Below are 25465 nucleotides of genomic sequence, written 5' to 3'. Positions count from 1 at the left end.
ATTATACATACACACGTCACTTTTAGGAAAAGTGATTCTCCCTACCTTTCCTACTTTATCATTCAACATTCCATTCTTTTACTCTCCTGTCCAACCAACCAGCCCTTGTTATTCCTTCTCCATGACAGTCCAGAAGATGGATACTCATTTCCAGTCTCTACACCTAGAATTTACTTCTCCTTACAACTAACTACCTCTTAGAATCCCTCGTTTCCTTCAAAACTCTGTTCAAGCACTTTCCACAAGAACCACTTCTAGACTCCACCCCCAGCAGTGGCTAGTGCCCCACCCCAATTTACACAGTACTTACCTTCTATATATTCATTTGTATGCGTATTGTCTCCCCCAGCAGAATACAAGCTCCTCCTTGGGGGAGACTTTCATCTTCATCTACCTATTCCTAGTACTTAGCACAGTGCCTGGCACATAGCAGATGCTTAATAATTGCTTATGGATTGATTGATAATATGAGGAAGAATGATAAATATAAAGGAAAAGAAAGACAAAGTGCCTGGAGGAGGTGCTTTGAGGAAGGAAAAACACTTTCACTTCTGTGTTTGTATGTGGGGAGATGGTAAGGAGGTTAGAATTCAGAGAAGAATTACATAATAGGTAGGCTTTGCAAGTGAGAAAGTACAGAGACAGAAGAAAAGGCAGCTGAGCAAAGAACCAAGAGAAGTTTATACCTCTAGGAGGGGTGGGGAACCTGCGGCCTCAAGACCACATGTGGCCTTCTAGGTCCTTGGGTGGGGCCTTTTGACTGAGTCCAAGTTTTACAGAACAAATTCTTTTATTGAGAGGATTTGTTCTGTGAAATTTGGATTCAGTCAAAGAGCACATTAAGGTTCTTTTATTGAGAGGATTTGTTCTGTGAAGTTTGGATTCAGGCAAAGAGCCGCACTTGAGGACCTAGAGGGCCACAAAAAGGTTCCCCACCCCTGCGTGGGGTAGAAAGAGGATGAAGAGCCAGCAACGGAGATAAGGCTGGTTGGAAGGAAAGGTAGAAGGAGCAGCACTGGCAATGGAGTGTCACAAAAGCCATGACATCAAGGATAGATCAAGAGAGGCCATGAAGGATAAGTGAACAATCCACAATGCCTAGGATTGTAGAGAGGTCAAGGAGGATGAGGATAGAAAAGTCCATTGTATTTAGGGACACATGTATGAATACTGAAGTCTCCGAGGATGATGGAAGGGGAAGGGATAACGAATAAGACTTAGCCAGGGATCACAGAGGAGTGACTAGGTGGTCACTACATGACAGCAAAAGATCAATAAAGGGTGGTATAGTTGAATGGCATGGAGTTCAAAAGAAGAGAGGTTGCTGAGTGATGATGGCAGAGCAAAGGCCTGCAGCTGCAATGGGAAGCAGTGAAATACAATGACTAGAAATGTAGCAGATCCAACATTGAGAAACAGCTTGGGGGACAGAAGATGTTAGGAAATGCTGCTTGATTAGCTAGAACCTTGTTCTGAAGGGTGGTTCTAGGAAGAAGGAGAAGGGAAGGGAATAAGTACATATGAAGTACCTACTTAATATGGTCCAGGCACTGTGTAAGCACTTTACAAATATTATTTCATTTGATCTTTAAAACAACCCTGGGAGGTACATGCTATTGTTATCCCCATGTTGCAGATGAGGAAACTGAGGCAGACAGAACTTAAGTGACTTGCCCAGGATCACACTCAGTAAGTGTCTGAGGGAGAATTTGGATTCAGGTCTGTCTAAACTCTAGGCCCAGTGCTTTCTCTATCACTGGTACTGTTTTTAGCGAACTAACAGATCTGTCAGAGGAAATGCAAACTGCTTTTTCATGATAGCAGTGCTCTAAGGTCTCGGGAATAGGAAATGAGAGTTTCTGTGGGGCCCTTGGTCTAGGAAACATAAAAAACATTCCTAAGAAACATTGGGCACATCCTTAGTGAACTGAAAATACAAACCTGAAGTATTTAGAGCATGGGGAAGATCATTTGTACAGTGAGAGAAGTTACGCACTATACAGAATGGGTGACCAAGGTAATTGTGAAATCATCATCTCTGGAAATCTTTTTAAAAAAAGAGTTACAATTCTCACTGGTTGAGGCTGCCCAAAGTGAAAGGATGAACGAGATGACCTTCAGGATCCCCTTTCTTTACCCCTCTCATGACTCTATGCTGAGCAGACATTCTGAATATTCCCTAATTTGGTCTTCATTAAATTGTCTTACGCAGTTTGATTTTAATGCCAGAATATCTGCGGTGAGAAAACACAAGGAAGAGGTTTACCTAAAGAGTAAATAAATCCCCAAACATGAAAGAAAACAAAGACCTTTTCCAGTACCTGAAGGGGTGAAGGTGTCTGGTGTTGTTACTGCAGTGCTAAAATTGTGGTCCCAGGCTTCTGTCTTGGCATCTGTAAACCCAGGATCAGGAAGCCAAGTAGCATTTGGAGAAGGTGAGGTCACATTAGACTCTGCCACCTCTGTCCTTGTAGTCACATTGATAATAGAGCTTGATGAGTTGACAGTTGTTATATAAGTAGGTTCCAGGATTACAGGTGGACTGAGTGTTGGTGTTGTAGAAAGAGAAGTCAGTGAAGAGTTTGGACTGAGATCCTTGGAGCTCATGGTTTCCCCTTTATTAGGCTCTGTGGTTGATGCTTTAACTGATCTTGTGGATGAGGTAACTCCTACTGAAGGTGACACTGCAAACACTAAAGCACAAGAAAATATCACATCAAGGTACAACACAGCCCCCAAAAGCTAGGCAAAAAGGAGTGGTTGCTATGGCATATCCTCAAAAATTGTTGTAACCCCAGCAGAGACCAGCTGCACAGTTTTTCATTCTTTAATTGAGGTGGTCTTTCCTACAGGGGAACATTAGCTGAAGAAAGTAGGAAATATCCTTTTTATTTAGCCCCTAAAATGAATATTTTGGGGGTACGGTTCTTAGCTACATCTTTACTTTAGGGATGAAAGCAAGAGTGCAAGATTTACTCAGAAATAAGGGAAGCCTTACCTGTTGTGGCATTGCTGGCACTGAGGCATGTCAGGCCACTGCTGAGCAAAATTAGAAAGAACCAGGAATCCATGTTGATCTGAAAAAAACAATAAGCCACCTTAGAAGATGTCTCAGGCTAATGCTAATGTCTCTACATCCAAGTTAACCATCCACAAAGATGAACTTGAAGTTTACAAACTGGAGGTTACAAATCTTCAAATAAACGGAAGCCTCAGAGTCTAGAGGCAAGACCAGAAAATGGTGGCTACTCTCTAAACCAGAGCCAATAAGATAACCATGGAATGGGTAAAATTGTTGCAGCAGTTGTTCTTCCAATGGATAGAATATGTGTTGCTAATGAGACTATGGTACTTCCCAAACCTCAGACAGGGATCTTGAATCTTTAATCACCTTATAATATCACTGATTATACATATATACATACATGTATACACATATAAACATATACATAATTCTATCTATCTATCTATATCTAGGATCACTCCTATCATTCGTTGTCTTTACCCCCACTCCTACACATGTGCTGCTGAATGAAGGTGGAGAAAATCATGCAACCTTTCTGAGTAGGTCACTAACATTTATGTTACATAATCTCAACTGGGCCCTAACTGCTTCTAGGCAATCCTAGTATACCTCCCTTACTGACTCACCATCCCACTCCCTACAGCAGCTCTTCCAAACCTTTTTATCCTTCCTCAAATCTCTCACTCTCTCAGCTGTGAACCTTGTCTCATATTTTACAGAAAGAACTGAGGCTATGAACTCCCTCTTTTCCCCTCTTCCTCATCTCCTATCACTCAAGTGCCTTCTTCTACTCTCTCCTCCTTCACCATTTCTCACATGAAGTGGCCTTACTCTTTACCAAGGCCCAGCCTTCTATTTGTTCAAGTGATCTCATTCCATCCATCTTCTCCATCAGATTGCCCCCTGTTACCCCTCTTCCTTTCTACTGGCTCATTTTCTATTGCCTACAGTCTCCTGTTTCCTGAAAAACAAAACAAAACTCTCACTTCACTCTTCCATCCCTATTAATTATTGTCCAACCTCTTCTGCCCTTCGTAGGTAAACTCTTTAAAAAGGCTATTTACAATAGATGCCTCCACTTTCTCTCCTCCCATTTTTTTCTTAACCCCTTCTGACCTTAACATTCCACTGAACTGCTCTCTCCAAAGTCACTACTGATCTCTTCGTTGCCAAATCCAATGATCTTTTCTCAATCCTCATTCTCCTTGACCTCTTTGCACCCTCTGACACTGTTGAGCACTCTCTACCCCTTGATACTCTCTTTTCTTTTGGGACACTACTCTTTCCTGGTTCTCCTACCTATCTGAGGTGTCCCTCAGGGTTCTGTCCTGGGTCCTCTTCTCCCTCTATACTACTTCACTTGGTGATCTCATCAGCTCCCATGGATTTAATTACCATCTCTAAACTGATGATTCTCAAATCTACCTTTCCTGCTATCTCACATCTCCAACTGTCTTTCTCACACATCTCAAATTCGATGTACAGTAGACATCTTAAACAGTATGTCCAAAAGAGAACTCATTATTTTCCCCTCTAAATCCTCCCCCACTCTTATCTTCCCTATTACTATAGAGGAAAATATCCTCCCAGTCCCCCAAGCTTGCAACCTAGGAGTTATCCTGGATTCCTCACTATCTTTCACATCCCACCCCTTTTCCCCCGATATCCAAGCTGTTGTTAAGGATCTGCTGATTTCACCTTTGCAACATCTCAAATACTGCTCCCCCCATCCCCTGCCTTCTTTCCTCTAACACAGTTACAACTCTAGTGAAGGCCCTCATCATCTCATGCCTGAACTACTGCAACAGCCTGCTGGTGAGTCCTCATGCCATAAGTCTTCACCCATCATAGTCCATCCAAAATCCTCTGGTGTTCAAAGTTCTTCACTTTCCCCAAAGTTCTTTCACTTCTCCCCAACTTTCCAGTCTTCTTACACCTTACATCACTCTTCACTCACATACTCTGCAATCCATTAGCTTCCTTGCCCTTCTTAGAATAAGATACTCCACTCCCACCTCCAGGCATTTTCACTGGCTGTTCCCCATGCCTGGAGGGCTTTGTCACCTTATCTCTGCTTCCCGGCTTCCTAGAAGCCCCAGCTAAAATCCCATCTTCGATAGGAAGCCTTTCCCAATCCCTCTTAATTCTAGTGCCTTCCCTCTGTTAATTTTTCCAATTCATCTTGTTGTAGCTTGTTGGTACATAGGTGTTTGCATGTTGTTACATGTTTCCATTAGAAAGTGAGCTCCTTGAGAGCAGGGGATGTCTTTTACCTTTCTTTATATCCTCAGTGCTTAGCATAGTATCTGGCAAATAGAAGGCACTTAAAAAATGTTTAATGTGTGACCCAGGTTCAGATCTGACCATAGACACTTACTAGCTGTGTGACCCTGGGAAGTCTCTTAACCCCATTTGCCTCAGTTTCCTCATCTATAAAACAAGCTAGAGAAGGAAATGGCAAACCACTCCAGTATCTTTGCCAAGAAAACCCCAAAAAGGATCACAAAGAGTCAGACACAACCAAAAATGACTCAACAACATGCCTGTTCTAATAAAGTTCAAGACCGCATTAGCAATATCACATTGCTGACTCAGTTTAAGCCAGTAGTCCACTTAAACCTCCAGATCTTTTCCACAACAACTAATATCCAACTATGCTTCTTCATCTTGTATTTGTGAAGTGGATTTTTTTGTACCTAAGTGTAAGACTGTGTATTTACCCTTATCGAATTTCATTTTAGTAGATTTAACCCAATGCTCTAGGCCAGTGGTGTCAAACTCAAATAGAAATGGGGCCTCTAGATAATACATAAGGATCCCTGTGGCTTGCATGTTGACTTAGAAAATGATATATTAATGTTATCTATGTTCTATTGTGCTTTTGTTTATTTTGTTACATATTTCCCAATTATATTCTAATCTGGTTTGGGCCATGTTTGGGACAGATTAACACCTCTTCTCTAGCCTACTGAGGTCTTTTAGGATCTTAACTGTCATCCAATGTGCTACTAATCCCTCCCATATTGTCATCATCTGCAAATTTGATTAGCATCCCTTGCTCTATTGATATTGAACCATAATAACTAGGTCTTTGATTAGGACCAATTCTGAATCCATCTAAACCATATTTCTCCATCTTTTCCACGACAATTGCATGAGATATTTTATCAAAAGCTTTGCCAAAATCGAGGTAAACTGTATCAATTCCCCTCATTTATAAGTTTAATAATCCTGTCAAAAAAGGAAATGAGGTTAGTAGGTCCTGACCAATTCTTAAAGTCATGTTGGCTATCTTTTATAGATGTTTATCTAACCATCTCTTCAAGGATCATTTTAATAAAGCTTAAAGGAATAGAGGGGCAGCTAGGTAGGACAGTACATACATAGAGTGCTAAGCCAACAGTCAGGAAGACTCATCTTCATGAGTTCAAATCTGGCCTCAGATGCTTACTAGCTATGTGACCCTGGGCAAGTCACTTAACCTTGTTTGCCTCAGTTTCCTCATCCGCAAAATGAGCTAGAGAAGAAAATGGCAAACTACTCCAGTATCACTGCCAAGAAAACCCCAAATGCAGTCATGAAGAGTCAGACACGACTGAAAATGACTGAATAACAATAAAGGGACAAAGATAAGACCTGATTTCATTGGTACGGAGAACCTCTGGGAAAGGTAACTTCCTCTACTACTGCAGATTGATGCCTTTTCTGCAATTTATAGTGTTAGGGAGTAGAATGGAACACCAAGAAGTTAAATGACTTGCCAATCATATAGCCAATATACACCAGCCAAGTCTCCCTAGCTTCAAGGCTAGCTCTCTCTGTCCTCTATGCTAATATAGTCCAAGGGAAAGGGTTTCCTGATTGACAGTATTCTGGTCTGGCAATAGTGCAGAGTCTCAGATTTGGACTTAGAAGGGCTGTGCTCAAATGCTGGCAAATGGGGGCAAGTCACCTAATCTCTTTGAGCCTTGGTATCCCCCTCTGTAATGTGTGGATCATAATACTGGTGCTATCACTACCTCAAAGGGTTGTTGTAAGGATCAAATGAGATAATGCATGAAAAGTGCTTTCTAAACCATTAAGTTCTCGATATAAGCTCCTCTATTAGAATAAAGAATTCTTCATTCTTTCTTCTGGGCTATATCTATTGCATTTATATCCCCCACCTAGCGGTACAGTATGAACTTTCAATACAATAAATTGGAAGCTAGTCATGGTGGCTGTGAGTTTATCTCCACCCCCAACCTCCTTCAGGATCAGAGGCAACAGAAAACAAACTCTTAGTGACAAATGACATCCATACTAATCTATCCTAATATATGAGTTAGGAGGTATCTTGTATTAAGAGTTACATGGCTGAGTGGTTATACAGTGTTGGATTTGGAGTCAAAGAGATATGGGTTCAAGCCCTGCCTCTGACACATGAGCTGTGTAACACTTAATCTCTCAGTGTCCCAGGCTGTAGAAGGCTGCAAGTTACAAAAACATGGAAGGTTTGCATTGGTGAAGGAAGCTTCCACAGAGGGGAGTACCCCACACTGATGAAATCATAGGTTTGTTTAGGGGAAAGAAGGCATCTTGCATCATGGCTATTGATGGATATGCCCAGTTTTCCACTTATTTATAAACTCCATGTAGGCAGGAACCCTGTTAATAGCTAAGTTTTGTATCCATACACAGTGGGTACTTAAATCATAATTTCTTAATTTGAATAAGAGTATGTCAAATGTTGTAGGCATTCATTTGAAACAAAATATTGGCTTTTTGGGGAATATGGAAATTAGTTACATAACAATGATCTTTTTCCTTCCTCTCTCCAATGTGATGCTCCTGAGGTTATAATATTTGGGTCTAATTCTAAGCTATTTTTGTTTCTGCTTAAGCCTCAAAAGATCCTTTTTCTCTCATTCTTCCTTCTCTATTCCGCCCACCCCTGACCCTCCCTCAATCTTCGGGGCACTAGATGCTAGAGGTGATTTTTCTGGATTGGGTGTACCTCTTTCCTCCTGTACTAAGAAATGAGAATTAACTATGTAGTCATTCTGCCACTTCTTTAAGCAGCAATGGACTGATCAATGATTGATGTAGTTCTACATTTCAGGAGAACCTAAGTGAAGATGGATATTCAAGTACACAGGCTTTTCATTTAGGAGAAAAAAAACCTTTTGTAATTCACAAACCTGTGGCAATATTGGCTGTAGAAGAGTACATCTGCGGCAAGAAATGAGAGATGAGTCATGCAATGTGGGAAGTTCCCTGCTTTGTGTGACACAATGGAAATCACATATTGTACCCCACCCTACCTCCACAGCTTGAGTCTCAGTATGGCAAAGTTTTCCAAACTGCAGGGCAGCCTCCCTTGCTCTCCACCACTCTCTCCACCCTCCCTCACAGTCAGGGGGAAAAGAGAAGTGGAGGCACATGAAGCAAATGCCAAAATTATTGGATATTTTCTAGTACAAAGCCCACAAAATATACCCATTTTATTTTTAACTGTGAAAACAAAGTTAAAGTCAAAAAAATCAGGACTAATATGGAGAACTCTTTCCAACTAATAGGGAATACAGTACAGAGATTATTTAATAGAAATGTTTAAGCCTAAAAAATGTATTTCATTCTGGCTATGGGTGAATAAAGAATTCTATTCTTTGTCAAACAAAGGATACAAATGTTATTACTTATTTGTAACATTTTATTTGTGTAAAACAGAGTTTTTTGCTATGATTGTTTTAAAGAAAAAAATACTGGATTAGTAATTGAAAAAGAGAGACAGCTAGGTGGCACAGTGAATAGATGACCTGGCTTGGAGTCAGGAAGACCTGAGTTCAAATCCAGCCTGTGTGATCCTGGGCTCATCACTCAATCCTGTTTGCCTTAGTTTCCTCATCTATAAAATGAGCTGGAAAAGGAAATAGCATACCACTCCAGTATCTTAGCCAAGAAAACCCCACATAGGGTTATTAAGAGTTGGACATGACTGAAACAACTAACCAACAACAGTGACTGAAAAAGAATTATAAAAGCAGCACTATCATCAATGATACCATGTTTTGAGAAACTCTGCACTTGAAAAAAAAATCCACTCCTGCAATCATATTAACGGTATTATTTTTAACATTTTTTTTATATTAACAGTATTATTATGGTCACTATTTTTATAAGTTGTAAATATGAAAATCATAAAACATTTTAAATCAGCAAATAGCTGTGTGTATTTTTACTGTATGTTTAAATTTTCATGTTATACGGTTAAAATAAATTCTTAATTTTATATGAAAACAATGTAAGGTTAAGAAAATCGTTTGCATAGTTTTATGAAAAGCATGGAGCAGGGCCTCCACTCACCTCGTATATTTAATCAGCTGCCAAATTTTTCTACCTCCATTGTGTCTCTTGCCTTCTTACCAGTCATACAGATGTCTCTACCCCTTAATGACCCCAGGGTAGCTCTCAACCACACCATCCCTTAACTTTCTGCCACTTAATAATCTTCAAATCTGGGTAATCTCGAACTCTAATTTATCTACTCGGACTCCTGGACTCCTGAACATCATTGGAGGAAATAATGTAATTGTACTGACTTCATTCATAAGTTTTACGCTACATAATTCAATTCAATGATGTATGACAATTCTTCTATTCAACAAAACTCATCTATCACATTTCCCCAGTGACTCCTGAGCTTCTTCCTTGTAAGTGTCTTGCCACAATTATTTCATTAAAAATAAATTTGTATTGATATTTTGTTTTATATGATCTACATTTCCCAATACAGCCCTCTGCCACCCTCTTCCAAAGAGCCATTCTTAATTTTTCTTTTATACAACTATAGATTTTTCAATGATTTTTTTTTGTTTTTACATCACCTTGATTTCCCCCATTTTCTTCCCTCTACCCCCTTCCCACAGAGTCATGCCACATAATTTTTTTTAAAGAAAAAATATAAAGAGGAAGAGAAAAAAAATCTAGCAATACATCAAAAAGAAATCTGATATTTGCAGTGGTCCACATCCATGGGTTCCCTTCCCTGACCTCTTCAAAAGAATGGAGAAAAGTATCTTCTCATATCTCTATGGAATTAACCTTGGTCTTTGTAATTTTGCAACATCCATTTTCAATTTTTTTTTAAAAAGACTGATACTCCTATCTTGCCCAAGCTGGAAGTGAAGGAGTATTACCATACCTGATCCCATTACTGATCGGCAGAGGAGCTTCAACCTGCTCCATATCCAATCTGGGCCACTTTGCTGCCCCTTAGGCAACCTGATAGCTATTTTTGAGGGCTCACCATATTGATGCTAGACATAGTTGGACACCTGATCAGCTGAGTCCACTGCAGCTCAGAACTCTCAAACTCAAGAGATATATCAGCCTCAGTTGCCAAGTAGTCTGGACTATAGCTATGTGCTACCATGTCTGACTCATTTTAAATTATTCTGTGGTTCTTGTTGCATTAATTCATAAGTCTTTCTATCTGTATTTATCATATTTGTTGTTTCTTACTGCACAATAATATTCTATTATGTTTTGCCACAATTTTTTGAGCCAATCCTCAAATCAAAAGTCACCTACTTTGTTTCTAATTCCTTGTTACCAGTAAAAATGCTGCTATAAATACTTTGGTGTATATCAAAATTTTCTTTTTGTCAGTGACCTCCTTGTGCTACCTAGCAATGGAATCTCTAGTCATTTTATTTGCCTAACTCCAAATTGTTTTCCTGTATTATTATACTAATTAACAGTTTCCCCAACAATGCATTAGAATGCCCGTCTTTCCACAACCTCCAACACAGAATACTCTCATCTTTTGCTATCTGTGCAAAATTGCTCTGTGTGAACCATAAAAGGGAAAAAAGGGGGAAAAAAACCTCAGCAAAACCAAACACAGGAAAATTCCCTCACCTCCACAATGAAGGGAGAGAAATGCCTTTTCAGCTCTTTCTTTGGAATCATGCTTGGTCATTACATACTTGGTCAGTTTTTAGTTTCAATTTTTTTTTCCCATTTACATTGTTGCAGACATTGTGTATATTGTTTTCCTGGGTTTGGGTCAGGGTTTTCCTGGGTTTGCATCAGTTCTTATATATCTTCCCATGCTTCTCTGCATTCATCACATACATTGTTTCTTATAGCATAGCAATATTCCACTATAATCATGTTAATATAGTTGTGTTATACTCTTGGGTACTATTGTCCCCTTAAAGCTGCTAGCTAGCTCTGGAAGCGAGCATCAGGGTTAATGGTTAAACAGCAAGGCATGTAGCACCTTTATTAAAAATGTCTCAAGGCACTCATGCCACAGTCTATCCCATCTTTTCAGGGTTAACACTATGATTACGAATCGTTCATAGATAGAGAGACAGAGAAGTCTTCCAGTACATGTAGAGAAGGAGGATGACTGGGCACCTCCATCTTCTCCTTAGGAGACATAAATGCCGATCTGCCTAAAACACACGAGGATTGCTTTAACCCAGAGAGGTCTGGTAGATTGGGAATGGATCCTTTGACTAGTGCTCACTTTCCTCAGGGAACTGGACTAGAGGGCCGCTAAGGTGCCTTCCAGCTCTTAATAAACAATTCTATGATCCTGTATGCAACAACTTATTTAGCCATTTCTCAGTCCATATCTTGCCCTACACTTCCAGTCCCCAGCATTCCTTTCATTTCCTTCCTACCTCTCATCTTGTGAATTACTCTCCCCCTTTGTTTCCATTCTTAAGATCAAGACATAATAGAACTGCTCACAGGTCTTGTCTAAATAGACTTCCTCTATGACTCCTGATGATGATGGGGTTCAGAGAGGTGACAAGTATTATCTCCTCATATTTGAATAAGTAGTTTATCCGTGTTTAATCAATTATCATTGTTCATTCGTGTTTACCATTTTAGGTTTCTCTTAATGCCTGTGTTTGAATGTCAAAGTTTCTATTTAGCTCTGGTCTTTTAATCAAGAATGTTTGGAAGTCCAACCACATTGGAGAGCAATTTGGAACTATACCCAAAGGGCTATAAAACCGTGCATACCCTTTGATCTAGGGTCTACTAGGTCTGTATTATGAAGAGATCATAAAAAAAAGAAAAGGACCCACATGTACAAAAATATTTATATTAGCTTTCTTTGTGGTGGCAAAGAATTGGAAATTGAAGGGATGCCCAATAATCGGGGAATGGCTGAACAAGCTGTGGTATATGAATGTAATGGAATACTATTGTGCTATAAGAAATAATGAGCAGGCAGACTTCAGAAAATCCTGGAAAGATTTGTATGAACTGATGCAAAGTAAAATGAGCAGAACCAAGAAAACATGTACACAGTATCAGCAACATCATGTGATGATCAACTAGGAATGACTCAGCTCTTCTCAATAACACAATGATCTAAGACAAGTGCAAAGGACTCATAAAGGTAAATGCTATCCATATCCAGGTAAAGAACTGATGGACTCTGAATGCAGATCAAGGCTTTTTTTTTTTCACTTACTTTATTCCTTCTTGTATGTTTTTTTAATGTCTCTTCTTTCACAACTGTGACTAATATGGAACTATTTTTTACATGACAGCACATGTATAAACTATACCAAACTTCCTAACATTTTCAGAAGAGGGGAGGGGGAGGGAGGGAGAAAAATTTGAAACTCAAAATTTTGCAAAAATGAATGCTAAAAATTTTCTTGACATGTAAATGGGGAAAAATACCATTACAAAAAAAGAATGTTTGGAAGTCTTCTGTTTCATTAAAGATCCATTTTTCCCCTTGTAGCATTATACTAAGTTTTGATAGATAAGTTATTCTTGGCTATAAGCCCACATCCTTTCAAGTTTTCCATTCCTTTAAAGTGGTGGCTACTAAATTATGTGTGATCATGACTATGGTTCTTCAATACTTGAATTCTTTCTTCCTGGCCACATTCAGTATTGTTCTTTAACATGGTAGTTTTCAATTTTGGCTATGATGTTCCTGGGAATTTTCATTTTGGTGTTTCTTTCAGGAGGTCACTGGTGGGTTCTTTCTACTTCTACTTTGCCCTCTGGTTCTAAGAGATCTGGGAAGTTTTTGTTGTTAATAGCATTTAAAATAGTCCGATGAATCTCAATTTTTTTCCCTTATGATCTATTTTCCAAGTCAGTTGTGATCTATTTTCCAAGTCAGTTGTTTTTGCTATGAGATACTTTTACATTTTCTGTCTTTATATTTCTCATTAGCTCATAGTATTATTGACTTCTACTTGGTCCACTCTGATGTTGCTTGAGAAGGTTTTGTACCTCTTGTGGCAAGCTGTTAATTCTCTTTCCATGTAACTGATATTGGAACAACCTTCTTTATATTTTGTTGGCAAGGATGACTACAAGTGTGGGATATTACATATTCTATCAATTAACATGCTGAATTAAGCATTTTGTTTAACTGTGGTTTTGATTTTTATAAATGAAAATACCATGAAAGGGCTATTGAGAAGCGATTATTGTTTAAAAAAATTAGTAAAACACACACACAAACACACAAACACACACACACACACACACAAAAGTAGACAGTGAGGTGGCTCTCTCTTTCCTGTCCATATCACATTTTAACTTCAATCATACTTATGCATACATGTCATGTCCAACTTATTAAATGGTAAAAAAAAAACCCACAACTTTCATATCTTTATCTCATCAATAGTAAACAAAGGGCCTTGAACATAGCAGCTTCTTAATAAATGTATTTTTATATTTAAATTTGAATTTGTGTGAAGGCTCTGAGATTGAAAAAAAAAACTTACTCCCAACTACACTAGCTACAAAAGAAATAGAGCATTGGACTTGGAGTCAGAAAGACTAATGTTCAAATCTTGCCCCAGATACTGACCAGTTGTGGGACTCTCAAGCAAGTCACTTAACCCCTTTGTGTCTGAGTTTCCTCATCTGTAAAACGAGGGGGTTGAGCTCAATGTAGTCTCTATGGTACTTCCTATCTCTAAATCTGGCCCCGTGAAACCTGAGATTCTGCATCACCTAAAATTCTACCTTTTTCCCCCTGGAAATTGATTATCCAACTTGGTTAGGGGTCCACCAAAGAGTTGTCCAGCTTTGGGCATATTCAGGAACTCTGCCTGTAGGGATGACAGACCAGATAATCATGCATTCATATACCTGGCATGTGGCACAATGGATAGAGGGCTAGACTTGGAGTCAGGAAGGCTTGAGCTCAAATCTAGCCTAAAATACCCATTTGCTTTATATGCTTCAATTTTGTCAACTGTAAAATGAGTTTAATAGTATTATCTACCTCCCAGAGTTGTCTGCAGGATAAAACAAGATAGTTATAGGAGTGCTTTGCAAACCTTAAAGTGTATTATCATCATCACATACAACTTTAGTATCCTATTAGCAGTGCTGACAGGATGTTGAGAAGCCTACTTCAAGCATACTAATCTGAGATTAGGGTCCACCAACAAAATACTCTTCTGCCAACTGACTGCTAAAAGCACACTGGTTACAGAATCTCAGACTGGAAAATGACCTCAGAGGCTATCTAATCCAACACATACATGAATAAGATTCTACAACACACGAGACAAGTAACCATCAAAACCTTGCTTGAAGATTTCAACAAAAGGGGGAACCACTATCTCTTGAAACAGTCCCCTTCTTCTTTTGAATACTGTTCTAATTGTGAGGAAACGTTTTTCCTAACATCAAACCTAAATTTGCTGCTCATAATGTCCAATCATTGTTCTTAGTTCTGTCCTTTTGGGCCAAGCAGAAAAAATCCAATGCCTTTCCCCCATGATAGCTCTTCAGGGATCATATGTCCCCTAAGTTTTTTTTCTTTTGTAGACTAAACATCAGGTATTTTTTAAATGGATACTCACAGCTACTGACATTAACAGGGCTTGTCACAGTACTATAAGCACACTGCTAGATGCCAATGCAACAATAGATCACTTGTGACTTTAATCCCACCACCTTCTAAAAGATAACCAGAGTTTGGAAGCAGAAAGGCAGGCAGAAAGGTCTGGGGATGGGAGAGACAGAAAACCAGTGTGACAGGAGACTTGTTACTTAATCTGATAGTAACATCAGCTTTCCTATCCTTATTTAACTCACCGCTTTTCCCAAGTCAAACAGATACTTGGAAGACACTGATTTCACACAGCAAGTTATCCTTATGTTCACACCATACAAATCCAGCATGATCTCTCACTCATTTCTCCTTTCTCAGAAGTAAACAGTCCTAAAGTTATTACCATCAATGAAGGATGTTGGTTATTCTAACAACGAACTGAGAAACACCAAGATGTCGTGTCCTTACAGTCACCAAGCGCAAGTTCCAGGCTGCAATTGAGGCAAGGATTACAGTTGATAGATTTAAAGTCAAATCTGAACCAGCTAATAAACTGAAACCTAGAAACGTGTTATAGGGAGAAGAAAAGGGTCATATTCCTAATTCTCTGATAAATTTAAGAAATAGTCTTGACAACATTTTCTTGCTTGAAAGACATTCTTCAGCTTCCAGAGGAAAATGTCTTTTTAAAAAAACCTGCTTTTATTTGTATCTTTGTCTTATACCTACACACCTACATTTCCAAATATATTCCTACTTAACGATCAATCATAGTAAACAAGAATAAAGGAGAGAAAAGAAATTAACAGAATGAAAGTATGTTATGATATGCAACATTCCACACTCACAATCTTGCACCTTTTCCAAAAAGGGAGAGAGGTACATTTTCAGATCTTCTCTTCAGGCTCAAGCTCGATCAATATAACTAAACAACATTCCATTTCAGGTTTTTGTTGTTTTTCCTATTTTCCTTTCGGACTGTGGCCATTATGTATATTGTTCTCTTGCTTCTGCTTACTTCACTGCATCAGTTCTTCTAGGGCTTCACAGAACTCCTTGTACCCAGCATTTCTTATGGCCCAATAAAACTCCTCACATTCATGTACCACAATTTGTTTAGCCACTCCCCAACTGAAGGTCTGTACTCTACAACCATAAAACTGCTACTGTAAATATTTTGGTTTATATATGGCACTTTTTTTCCTGCCTTTTGGCCTTCTTGGGGTATATGTCTACTAATGGGACTTCTGGATCCAAGGGTATGGGCGTTTTAGTTACTTTCACATCAAATTGCTAGAAAACAGCTCACTAGAGGACAGGAATCTAGTGTGCTTTGTATTTGAGATTTGTCCTGACCTCCTCCATCAAGAACACAGTGTACTACCTCAAAGCAGGGTTTCTGGTGCTGCAATCCCTCTCCTACTATATACAAGCACAATTCATGAGGAAATTCTAGAACGAAAGAATCACAAAAACTTGGATTTGGAAGAGATTTTAGAGATTATCTAGTCCAACACATACCCAAACAGGAATCTCTCCTACAACATCCCCAAAAGGTCATCCATCTCCCACTTGCAGACCTCCAGTGGCGGAAAACTCACCTTTTGTTAACAAAACATTTTATTTTTGGTCAGTTCTAAATGTTGTGAGATTTTTCCTTGCATTGAGTCTAAATATGTCTCTCTGTATTTTCCACTTATTACTTCTAGTTCTTCTTTCAGAGACAAAGTGGAATCTCAGTTGGAAGGAACCTCAAAGGTCATTTAGCCCAGCCAGTGCCTGAATAAGATCTCTAACAAATGGTGACCTAGCTTCTGCGCAAGGACCTAAAATTATAAAGACTGTACCCCCTCCTAAGATAGTCCATTTATATTTTCTTTTTTTCACCTCTTTTACATGTAAACTTTTATCTGGAATAATCTTAAGTCACTGTACAGGTAAATTTCCTTCCCATCCTTAAGTGTTGATATCAATCTCACTGAACTCCCAGGGAAGACTGTAAAAAACCTTCATTCACATCTATGTTAGAGGCAGAAAGGGAGGAAGAGGCCATTATAGCTCTGAGTTAAAAAAAAAAAAGAACAATATTAAGGTAGAAGACATGAAAAGGTGTTTTTTTTTTTTAAATTAAATAATTTACATGTGCTCAATACAAACAGTTTGTAAGTGAGGATAGTATGAAGGGATTATTGATAAGTGATTGTTATAGAAAAAACAATATGCATTAATAACTAAAAAAAAGTAAACATTGAGGCTGCCCTCTCCTTACTGCTTTCTGCCTATATCACATTCTAGCTTGAATCATACTTATATGTATATGTCTTCAAAATCCTTATCTGGATTTATGCAATTAGACCTTTTTGCAGAGCATGGCAACCTTCATTTGTTGTTCTTCCATCTGAGTCTTTGCAACCCCATTTGGGGTTTTCTCAGCAGAGATACTGGAATGGTTTGCCATTTCTTTCTCCAGCTCATTTTGCAGATGAGGAAACTGTGGCAAACAGGGTCACACAGCTAGTAAGCATCCGCAGACAGATTCAAACTCAGAAAGATGAGTCTTCCTGACTCCAGGCCCAGCACTCTCTCCACTGTACCACACCACCCGGCTGCCCTTGGCAACCTTCACAGAAACAAGTACCTCCTTGTAATAATGCATCATGCAATTTTTAGGATAATGATTTTTTAAAAAAGCAACTAATGCACAGTATATCCTGAAGGATCACTGTAGAAATTCAGGTATGTTTGTCTCTAACACACTAAGAATGCATACCATCTTTGCCATTCCAGTTTTTAAATCCTGAGTCAGGGTCAGCTAGGTGGTACAGTGAGTAGACACTGGCCCTGGAGTCAGGAGGACCTGAGTTCAAATCCAGCCTCAGACACTTGACACACTAGCTGTGTGATCTTGGGCAAGCCACTTAACCCCAACTGCCTGGCCTTCCCCCCTGCAAAAAAAAACAAAACAAAAAACCAAATCCTGAGTCAAGCGCAAAAATAAATAAATAATTTCATGCCAATTTCATCTATTTCCAGGGCAATTATTATGTCATAGCCTTTGATAAAAACCAAACCAAAATACACAAAATCAGATCGTTTATAGAAACATTTGCAGTGGATGGTGGAAGGCCCAGATTCATCGTACTTCTGCTTGCTGTTTCTTATCCTCTGGAAGGGATACCAGGATACTTGTACTTAGGTGGGGCAATGATCTTGATTTTCATTGAGCAGGGTGCTAGAGCTGTATTGTGTGTGTGTGTGTATGTGTGTGTGTGAGAGAGAGAGAGAGAGAGAGAGAGAGAGAGAGAGAGAGAGAGAGAGATCTCACGTTGTATCCTTTCAATAATGCCAGAGTACATGGTGGTACTGTTAAGTGATATGCTGTTGGTATAGAGATCCTTACGGATGTCAATTGTACATCATGAATAAGTTAGTTTCATGTGTATTACAGGATTCCAAAAGAAGGTTGGGAGAGTGTCTGAACCCCTGAATCTCTCATTGCCTCATGGTTATCACCGTGATAACCCAACTATCAGGAAATTTGTAGCTCCTCTTCCTCAGATGAGCTAGATGCAGCAGTGGCCACCTGAAACTTAGTCTAGTGACTAGACTCTAGTCTGTCAGTCACAGAAAGCCAAATCCAGATGTAGGCCAAGGTTCAGTAACCTGGCTGAAAGAGTGCTAGACTGGGATTCTGGGGGGAAACTGGGTTCTATTTCTTGCAGTGACACTTATTCTGGAGCCCTGTTTCCTCCTCTATTAAATAAAGGGAATGGACAAGATGGTCTCTGAGGTACTTTGTAGCTCTAAGTATTCATCTATGAGTTTTGGGGTCCATCTGGCCCCACTCTATCTCATCCTCATCTTCAGTTAAGATCTAAATACGTCTGCCTCTATAAACTTGGGCAAGTTACTTACCAACCTTTGGGGCCTCAGTTTCCTCTTCCATAACATGAAAGGTGAGACAACTCCCTAAAACCCCTTCTTGCTCAAACAAGAAATTGAGGTTTTTATAGGAGATAGCTTCAAACTCCTTTTAATTCCCTCCTCCAAAAGGATCTGTTTGCTGTTGGGGTTTCCATTCCATCCTCACTTTGCAGCAAGCAGGCTTCTTAGATGCTAAGTATAAAGAAACACTTGAGCTTAAAAGCTAGTTTTTTTTTTAAATTAGTTATACTAGGAAGCTACCAAATAGCCCACTTCCTCTGATGGGTGAAGTGGTAATTGGCAGCTTTCTCAGCAGCAACCTTGTGTTGTCCTGAGGTCTCTCTCCTCATCTCCTACACCCACTTCATCCTCAGCTAGGAGAGAATTTATTGCTTCTTTGCCCAGACATGGTTTGCGATAAGTTACAACTGTTCTGTAACTTAAAATCTTCAGATGGTTTTCTGGAAGTTAAGTGATATGCTTGGAGTCAGAGGCAGGATTTGAATCCAGGTTTCTAGGTACTATGCCACTGAACAATTCACATAGCACTTTCCTCACAAAAATCCTGGAGAGCAGAAAGGGCAAATATTATCTACATTTTATTAAGGGGTAAAGTAACTTTGTTTTGGTGACAACAAGGAAGGAGCAGAGCCAGGAATGGAACCCAAAGACTAAACAAATCCAGTGCTCTTTTTTCTCTCACTTAGAGATTTTTTTCACTTATTTTTTTCTCAATTACATGTAAAAATAATTTTTAACATTTGTTTTTTAAATTCTGGGTTCAAAATTCTTTCTCCTTCCTTCCCCTCTCCCCTCCTCGAGAAGGCAAGCAGTTTGATATAGATTATGCATGCATACTCATGCAAAACATATTTCCATATTAGCCATATTACAAAAGAAAATACAAATTTAAAAAAAGCCAAGAAAAATAAGGAAAGTAAAAAAAAAAGTATGCTTTGATCTGCATTCAGACTACAACAGTTCTTTCTCTGGAGGTGGATGGTATTTTTCATCCTAAGTCATTCTGAATTGTCTTGGATCATTATATTGCTGAGAATAGCTAAGTCATTCACAATTGATCAATTGTACAATATTTCCAGTGCTCTGTCCAATCTGCAAAACAACTCTAAGGCAGCTGATTTTTACCCTGAGGATGAAATGAATGTTAGAGAAAGGCTGGGAGATGGGACTGTGCTTACCCTTCTTTCTTGTCTATTCATATCCTACCTGTGCTTTAGGTCCAGTCAAAGCAGCAGAGGAAGGTGGATGGGGTGCTGAACTTGGAAGATGTGAGTTCAAATTCTGCCTCAGACATTTATTAGGTGTGTCTAACTCTGGGGAAGTCACTTAAACTATCTAAACTTTTGTTTCTCATATATAAAATGAGGACTAAATGGCCTCAAAAGTTTCTTCTAGCTCTAAATCTTTGTTCTTTTGATCCAGTTTGAATTCTCACATCTTCTAGGACATCACTGCGGACTGCACTAACCCCTCTCTTCTTTGAATAAATTTCTAAAGCACTTATTGGCCAAACTTTTCATTTTGAAACTTAATTATATATTGCCTTACATTGTTCTTAACTCTGTCATGTATGTTTGTCATGTCTCCCAAACAAGATGATAAAGTCCTTGAAGACAGTAGCCATGTCTTGTATTTCTCTTCTAATATCACTTTCCTCCACCCTTCCAGCTAGGTAGGTACAGTACTAAGTAGAAGTTCAATTATTGGGGCAGCTAGGTGGTGCAGTGAGTAGAGTACCGGCCCTGGAGTCAGGAGGACCTGAGTTCAAATCCGGCCTCAGACACTTGACACAGGTACTAGCTGCGTGACCTTGGGCAAGTCACTTAACCCCAACTGCCCTGCCAAAAAACAAAAAAGAAGTTCAATTATTAGAGAAATAAAAGTGATTAAAGACCATAACAGAATTGTGGTTATAGAAATGGGCAGAAAAGCAATGATTCAAATATTAGATCAATACAACATGACTTTATGGTCTGAAAAGAAAAGCATGGGAATTGTGCCACTAGGTTTACTGGGAAAATTGATCTGATTTGACATATTAATTTCTATCCCTCCCCCTTGGGATTTTATGAGAGGTTCCATAGAGGGTTTTAGAAAGGAAAAGTCTAAAAACCCAATAGTTCAGAGGCTGTGATTCATAAATAATTATTTTAAGAAAATGTAGCATACATCAGGAATATTATAGCCCCCCCAAAAAGACAGAAGACAAACTTTAATGTCATGACAATGCTGATGATAGACTCAATTGCTAATTAAGACTATATTACTTTTCTGAAGGCTTCTCATTAATTATATTCCAATTGCAAGTACAAGACATATGTCAGAAAATAACCTGCTGTGTTATTAGTGACAGCCTCCTAATCCCTTTCATTTACCAGGAAATATAGTATTAGCAACACAAAAGGGAAACGCATCTCCGCCTATGCACTTCAAGCTCTAATGGTTCCAAGAAAATGCTCTTGTCATTTGCTCTATTCATTATGGTTCACTTTAAAGCTGAACTCCAGATTCTCTCAAAGCCTAGAATTCTCAGCAGTGGCCTCCACGTGCTAAAACTAGAATATCTAGTAACATACCAAGACAAAAGACACATATCATTATAAACCAAGGTGTGCAAAATCTTCCACAGGTCTCTTTTTGGCAAAGGTCCATGGAAGTTTTGTAGCTCCCAAAGAGAGATGCTGGCCTGTTGTCGGATGAACCTGAAATTCCACTTCACACACATGTACTACTAAGACTTACTCTGAATTTCTAATACTAGATGTACAACAACTAAATAGGCTTGAGAGAACTTACTTGTAAATGAAGGTGTTGGATGAAATTATTTCTAAGGTCCTTCAGAGATCTAAATCTTAAGAGCCTAAGAATTTTTTGTCTATAAAGGTTGATTCAACTCAACCAGCATCTGCTTATTAAGTTAAACACCTCAAATCATTTGGGCTAAAAAAGTGCTAAAGTTGAAGTCCTAAAGGAGTTTATGATAGGTTGCTAATAATAACAATGCCAATACGTATATAGTACTAAGGTTTGCAATGTGCTTTACATATATTGCATTTGATGTGTGTGTGTGTGTGTGTGTGTGTGTGTGTGTGTGTGTGTGTGCATCCTAACTATAAGCTAAGTGCTATTATTATCCTCCTTTTATAAAAGAAGAAAATGAGGCTGAAAAAGGTTGTTGGTCAATCAGTCAATATACTTCCAAGTTCTCCTTTTACCACCATTACTTTAACCTCTCCTCCTCCTCTAAGATTCATTCAATTCATATCTACCATCCAATGAAAATTCTGGAAGCTATCTATCAACCTGCAGGACACTCCCTTTCTTTCCTTGAGTTCAGTGTGTGCCTCACAGTTTTTCTCTCCCCAACTTCTGCCCTCATCCTAGGAGATTTCAACATATGTGCTCAAAAATCCCACACACCTTAACCTGATAATTCCTCAACTTATTCATCTCTCATGATCTATTCCAAACCGCCTCAGTCAAACACAAAGATTGCTAACTCGACCTTGTCATCACCTATAAATTCACCACTTCCATGTTCATGAATTCTGAAACTCCCTTATCTGATCACAATCTATCATAATTCCATCTCTCCTGCCTTGCAACCCCAAATCCTATTCTTTGTCCATACAATGAATGCCTCAGTTCTTTCCCAGGCTACCACCTCTACAACAGCTACACTCTCCTCCATTCTTCATCTTGACCCTTTGGTGAACCAGTTCAATTCTATACTGTCCTCTTCTCGTGAATCCCTTGCCCCCTCATCATATTGCCAATGTTGCCCTGCCAAACCTCAGCCCTTGGTCACTCCCGCCATCTACTGCCTTCACTCCTATGTAAGTGCTGCTGAACGAAGCTGGAGAAAATCAAGAAATCATGCTGACTGGGTCCACTATAAATTTATATCATACAACCTCAACTGTGCCCTCATTATTTCAAGGCAATCCTTTTACACTCCTCTATCTTACTATTCCACCCATGAGAGCAGCCTTTCCAAATCTTTTTATCCCTCCTCAAACCTTCCATGGCTTCCCTGTCTTCCACCCTCTTAGCTGAGAACCCTGTCTCATATTTCACTGAAAAAAAAAAAAACCTGAAGTAATTCACCCAGAACTCCTTCTTCTCCCTTCCTCCTCACCTTACATCAGTCAGATACTTTCTGCCATTATCTCCTCCTTAGCCCTGTCTCATATATTGAAGTGGCCCTTCTCCTTGTTTGAAAGCAAACTCCTCTAGCTGCCTAAATGATTCCTTGTATGCCATCTTCCCCCAGTATACTGTCCCTTCTATCACTCTCTCACTGATCTTCAATCTCTCCCTGTCTATTGGCTGCTTCCCTACTGCCTACAAACATGCACACATCTCACCTATCCCCCCAGACTTGCTCTGTCTCATCCCTGCTATTTTGCCATATTTATCCTTCCTTTCATGGATAAACTCTTTGAGACGGCCAACTACCACAGGTGCCTCCACTTTCTTTCCTCTCACTCTCTTCTCTCCATTCTGGCTTCTAATCTCACTGTTCAACCAAAACTGCTGTCTTTAATGTTATTAACAATTTCTTAAGTGCCAAATATAGTGACCTTTTTTCAATCTTCATCCTTCTTGACCTCTCTGTAGCCTTTGACGCTACTGATCACCTCTTCTTCTTAATATACTATACTCTTGTCCCTAGGTTTTTCTGAACTCTTCTCTCTGGGTTCTTTTCCTACTTGTCTGACCACTCCTTTTCAGTCTCCTTTGCCTCATCTCCAAAGTTAGATGACATGTAGAAAGGAAGGCTATGTCCTTCCAGTTTGGGCATATGGTACTAACAATGACTGCTACTTTTGCATAGAGTTTTGTTGGCTTTGGATATTGACTAAATTGATTTATACTATTACAGTCATTGTACATGTTCAGTTTGGGGAGTTTTGTTTTTTTTTTTTTGCTCTGTGCATCACTTCATGCAAGTCTTACCATGTTTCTATGAATTCTTCATATTCGTAATTCTTTATGGCACAGTAATATCCATATATATAAACATGCATATGTATACAAGTATATATACACATACATATCTATCTATATTTCATACCAGAATTCTTCACCCATTCTCCACTCAATGGAAAATATTTACTTCTATCTTTTTGTTATAATAAATAATGCCATGAATATTTTTGTACAGATGAATCTTTCCTTGCTTTCAGTTTCCTTAGGATATAGTCATTAGTGGTAGGATCTCTGGATCAAACTACCATCTTTATGAAGAGAAGTCCTTAATTACTTTCAAATCAACTAACAAGCTTTTTAGATATTCCTTCAAAGCTCTGGCCCAGCTTTCTCAAAATGCTGTTTCCCTAAACAGTGTCTTGCAAAAGAGTGCACAATCATTTCATCACTGATCATTGTTATGCTTTGTTGAGTAAAATTAATAGTAATTCAAGGACATTTGCAGCCTTCCTCAATCTATAATCAGCTTTTAATCAAGACAGAAACAATCCATGAGTCAAACTACTATCTTGTGAGATCCTAAGCTATTAATGCTTCTTTAAATGTAACCTAATTATTTAGCAAAAAGTCTATATAACAATTAACAACAACAATAAGCCTTTATATAGTATCAACTATGCTACAAGCTTTACAAATATCTCATTCGTTCCTCACAACAAGCCTAGGAAGTAGGTGTTATTATTTTCTTTTTTGTTTTTGGCAGGGCAATTGGGGTTAAGTGACTTGTCCAAGGTCACACAGCTAGTACCTGTGTCAAGTGTCTGAGGCCAGATTTGAACTCAGGTCCTCCTGACTCCAGGGCCAGTGCTCTACTCACTGCGCTGGAGGTAGGTGTTACTATTATCTTCATTTTACAGTTGGGAAACAGACAGAAGTTAAGTGACATGCCCATGGTCTTACAGCCAGCATATGTCTGAGATGGGATCTAAACTTAGCTCTTGCTGACTCCAGGCCCAGCACTCTGGACAAACTTATCTCTGCTGAGATTTTATAAATGCTTATATCACTCAGAATATGGAGGGAAAGCTGCTCACAAATTCCCAGAATCTAAAGGGAAGTCCTTCTAACCAGAAAGAAGTGGAGTAAGCCATTAGAAGTATACAGAAGGCCATGAAGCTAAGATGGGCATATGCAGACATGGGGGGAGGGGATGGAGAGGAGGTGGGAGGAGAGGGACACGGCAATGCTTTGTTTTCCACAATGCCAGTGACAAGTCTAGCAGTCACGAGAAGCAAAAACAAAAACAAAACAAAACAATGCCCTCCCCCAAAAAATAAAAGGCCCTTTTATGATTAGGGTGAATGTGCAATACAAAAAGAAAGTCAGATGATCTAGTTAAAATACAGCTATTCCTGATGGGAACAAACTCTTAGCCCGGATTATCTTATTCCTGATGGAAAGAGAATTAATTAATTGGTGGGGAAAAGACTCTTGGGGACTTGGTTGTAACTACAACCCAGTCTGGGTCTACTCTTCTCCTGTAAATAACCACTCTAGCCCCAAGACCCCATGGAAACAGCCACATTGCTCCTTAGCAGTCAGTCTATATTATTTATTTCCTTGCTTCATTATTTCTCAGGGTAACCTGAGGACTCTTTGGCTAATGGACCAGTGGTAAATACCAGTACTTAGTCAATTATTTCTTTCTAGAACCTCTGTTCTTGTTCATTTAT

The 25465-nt window shown here is 39.1% G+C and overlaps 1 protein-coding gene across 3 annotated transcripts in view; it reads right to left on the bottom strand.

Annotated features, from left to right (window-relative positions):
• The window catches only part of PTPRA (protein tyrosine phosphatase receptor type A), a 195533-nt gene that overhangs the window by 36888 nt on the left and 133180 nt on the right, over positions 1–25465 (bottom strand). For all 3 annotated transcript variants that reach the window (XM_036763037.1, XM_036763039.1, XM_036763038.1), the window contains exons 4-5: positions 2999–3077; positions 2322–2693 (exon numbers count right to left, since the gene is read on the bottom strand). In XM_036763037.1, the coding sequence (XP_036618932.1) occupies positions 2322–2693; positions 2999–3077 (451 nt within the window). The remainder of the gene's footprint in view (positions 1–2321; positions 2694–2998; positions 3078–25465) is intronic.

Source organism: Trichosurus vulpecula, chromosome 6, assembly GCF_011100635.1.
Source record: "Trichosurus vulpecula isolate mTriVul1 chromosome 6, mTriVul1.pri, whole genome shotgun sequence".
NCBI lineage: Eukaryota > Metazoa > Chordata > Mammalia > Diprotodontia > Phalangeridae > Trichosurus > Trichosurus vulpecula.
The sequence above is the reverse complement of the archived record's forward strand: the minus strand, read 5'-3'. Positions and strand labels throughout refer to the sequence as shown.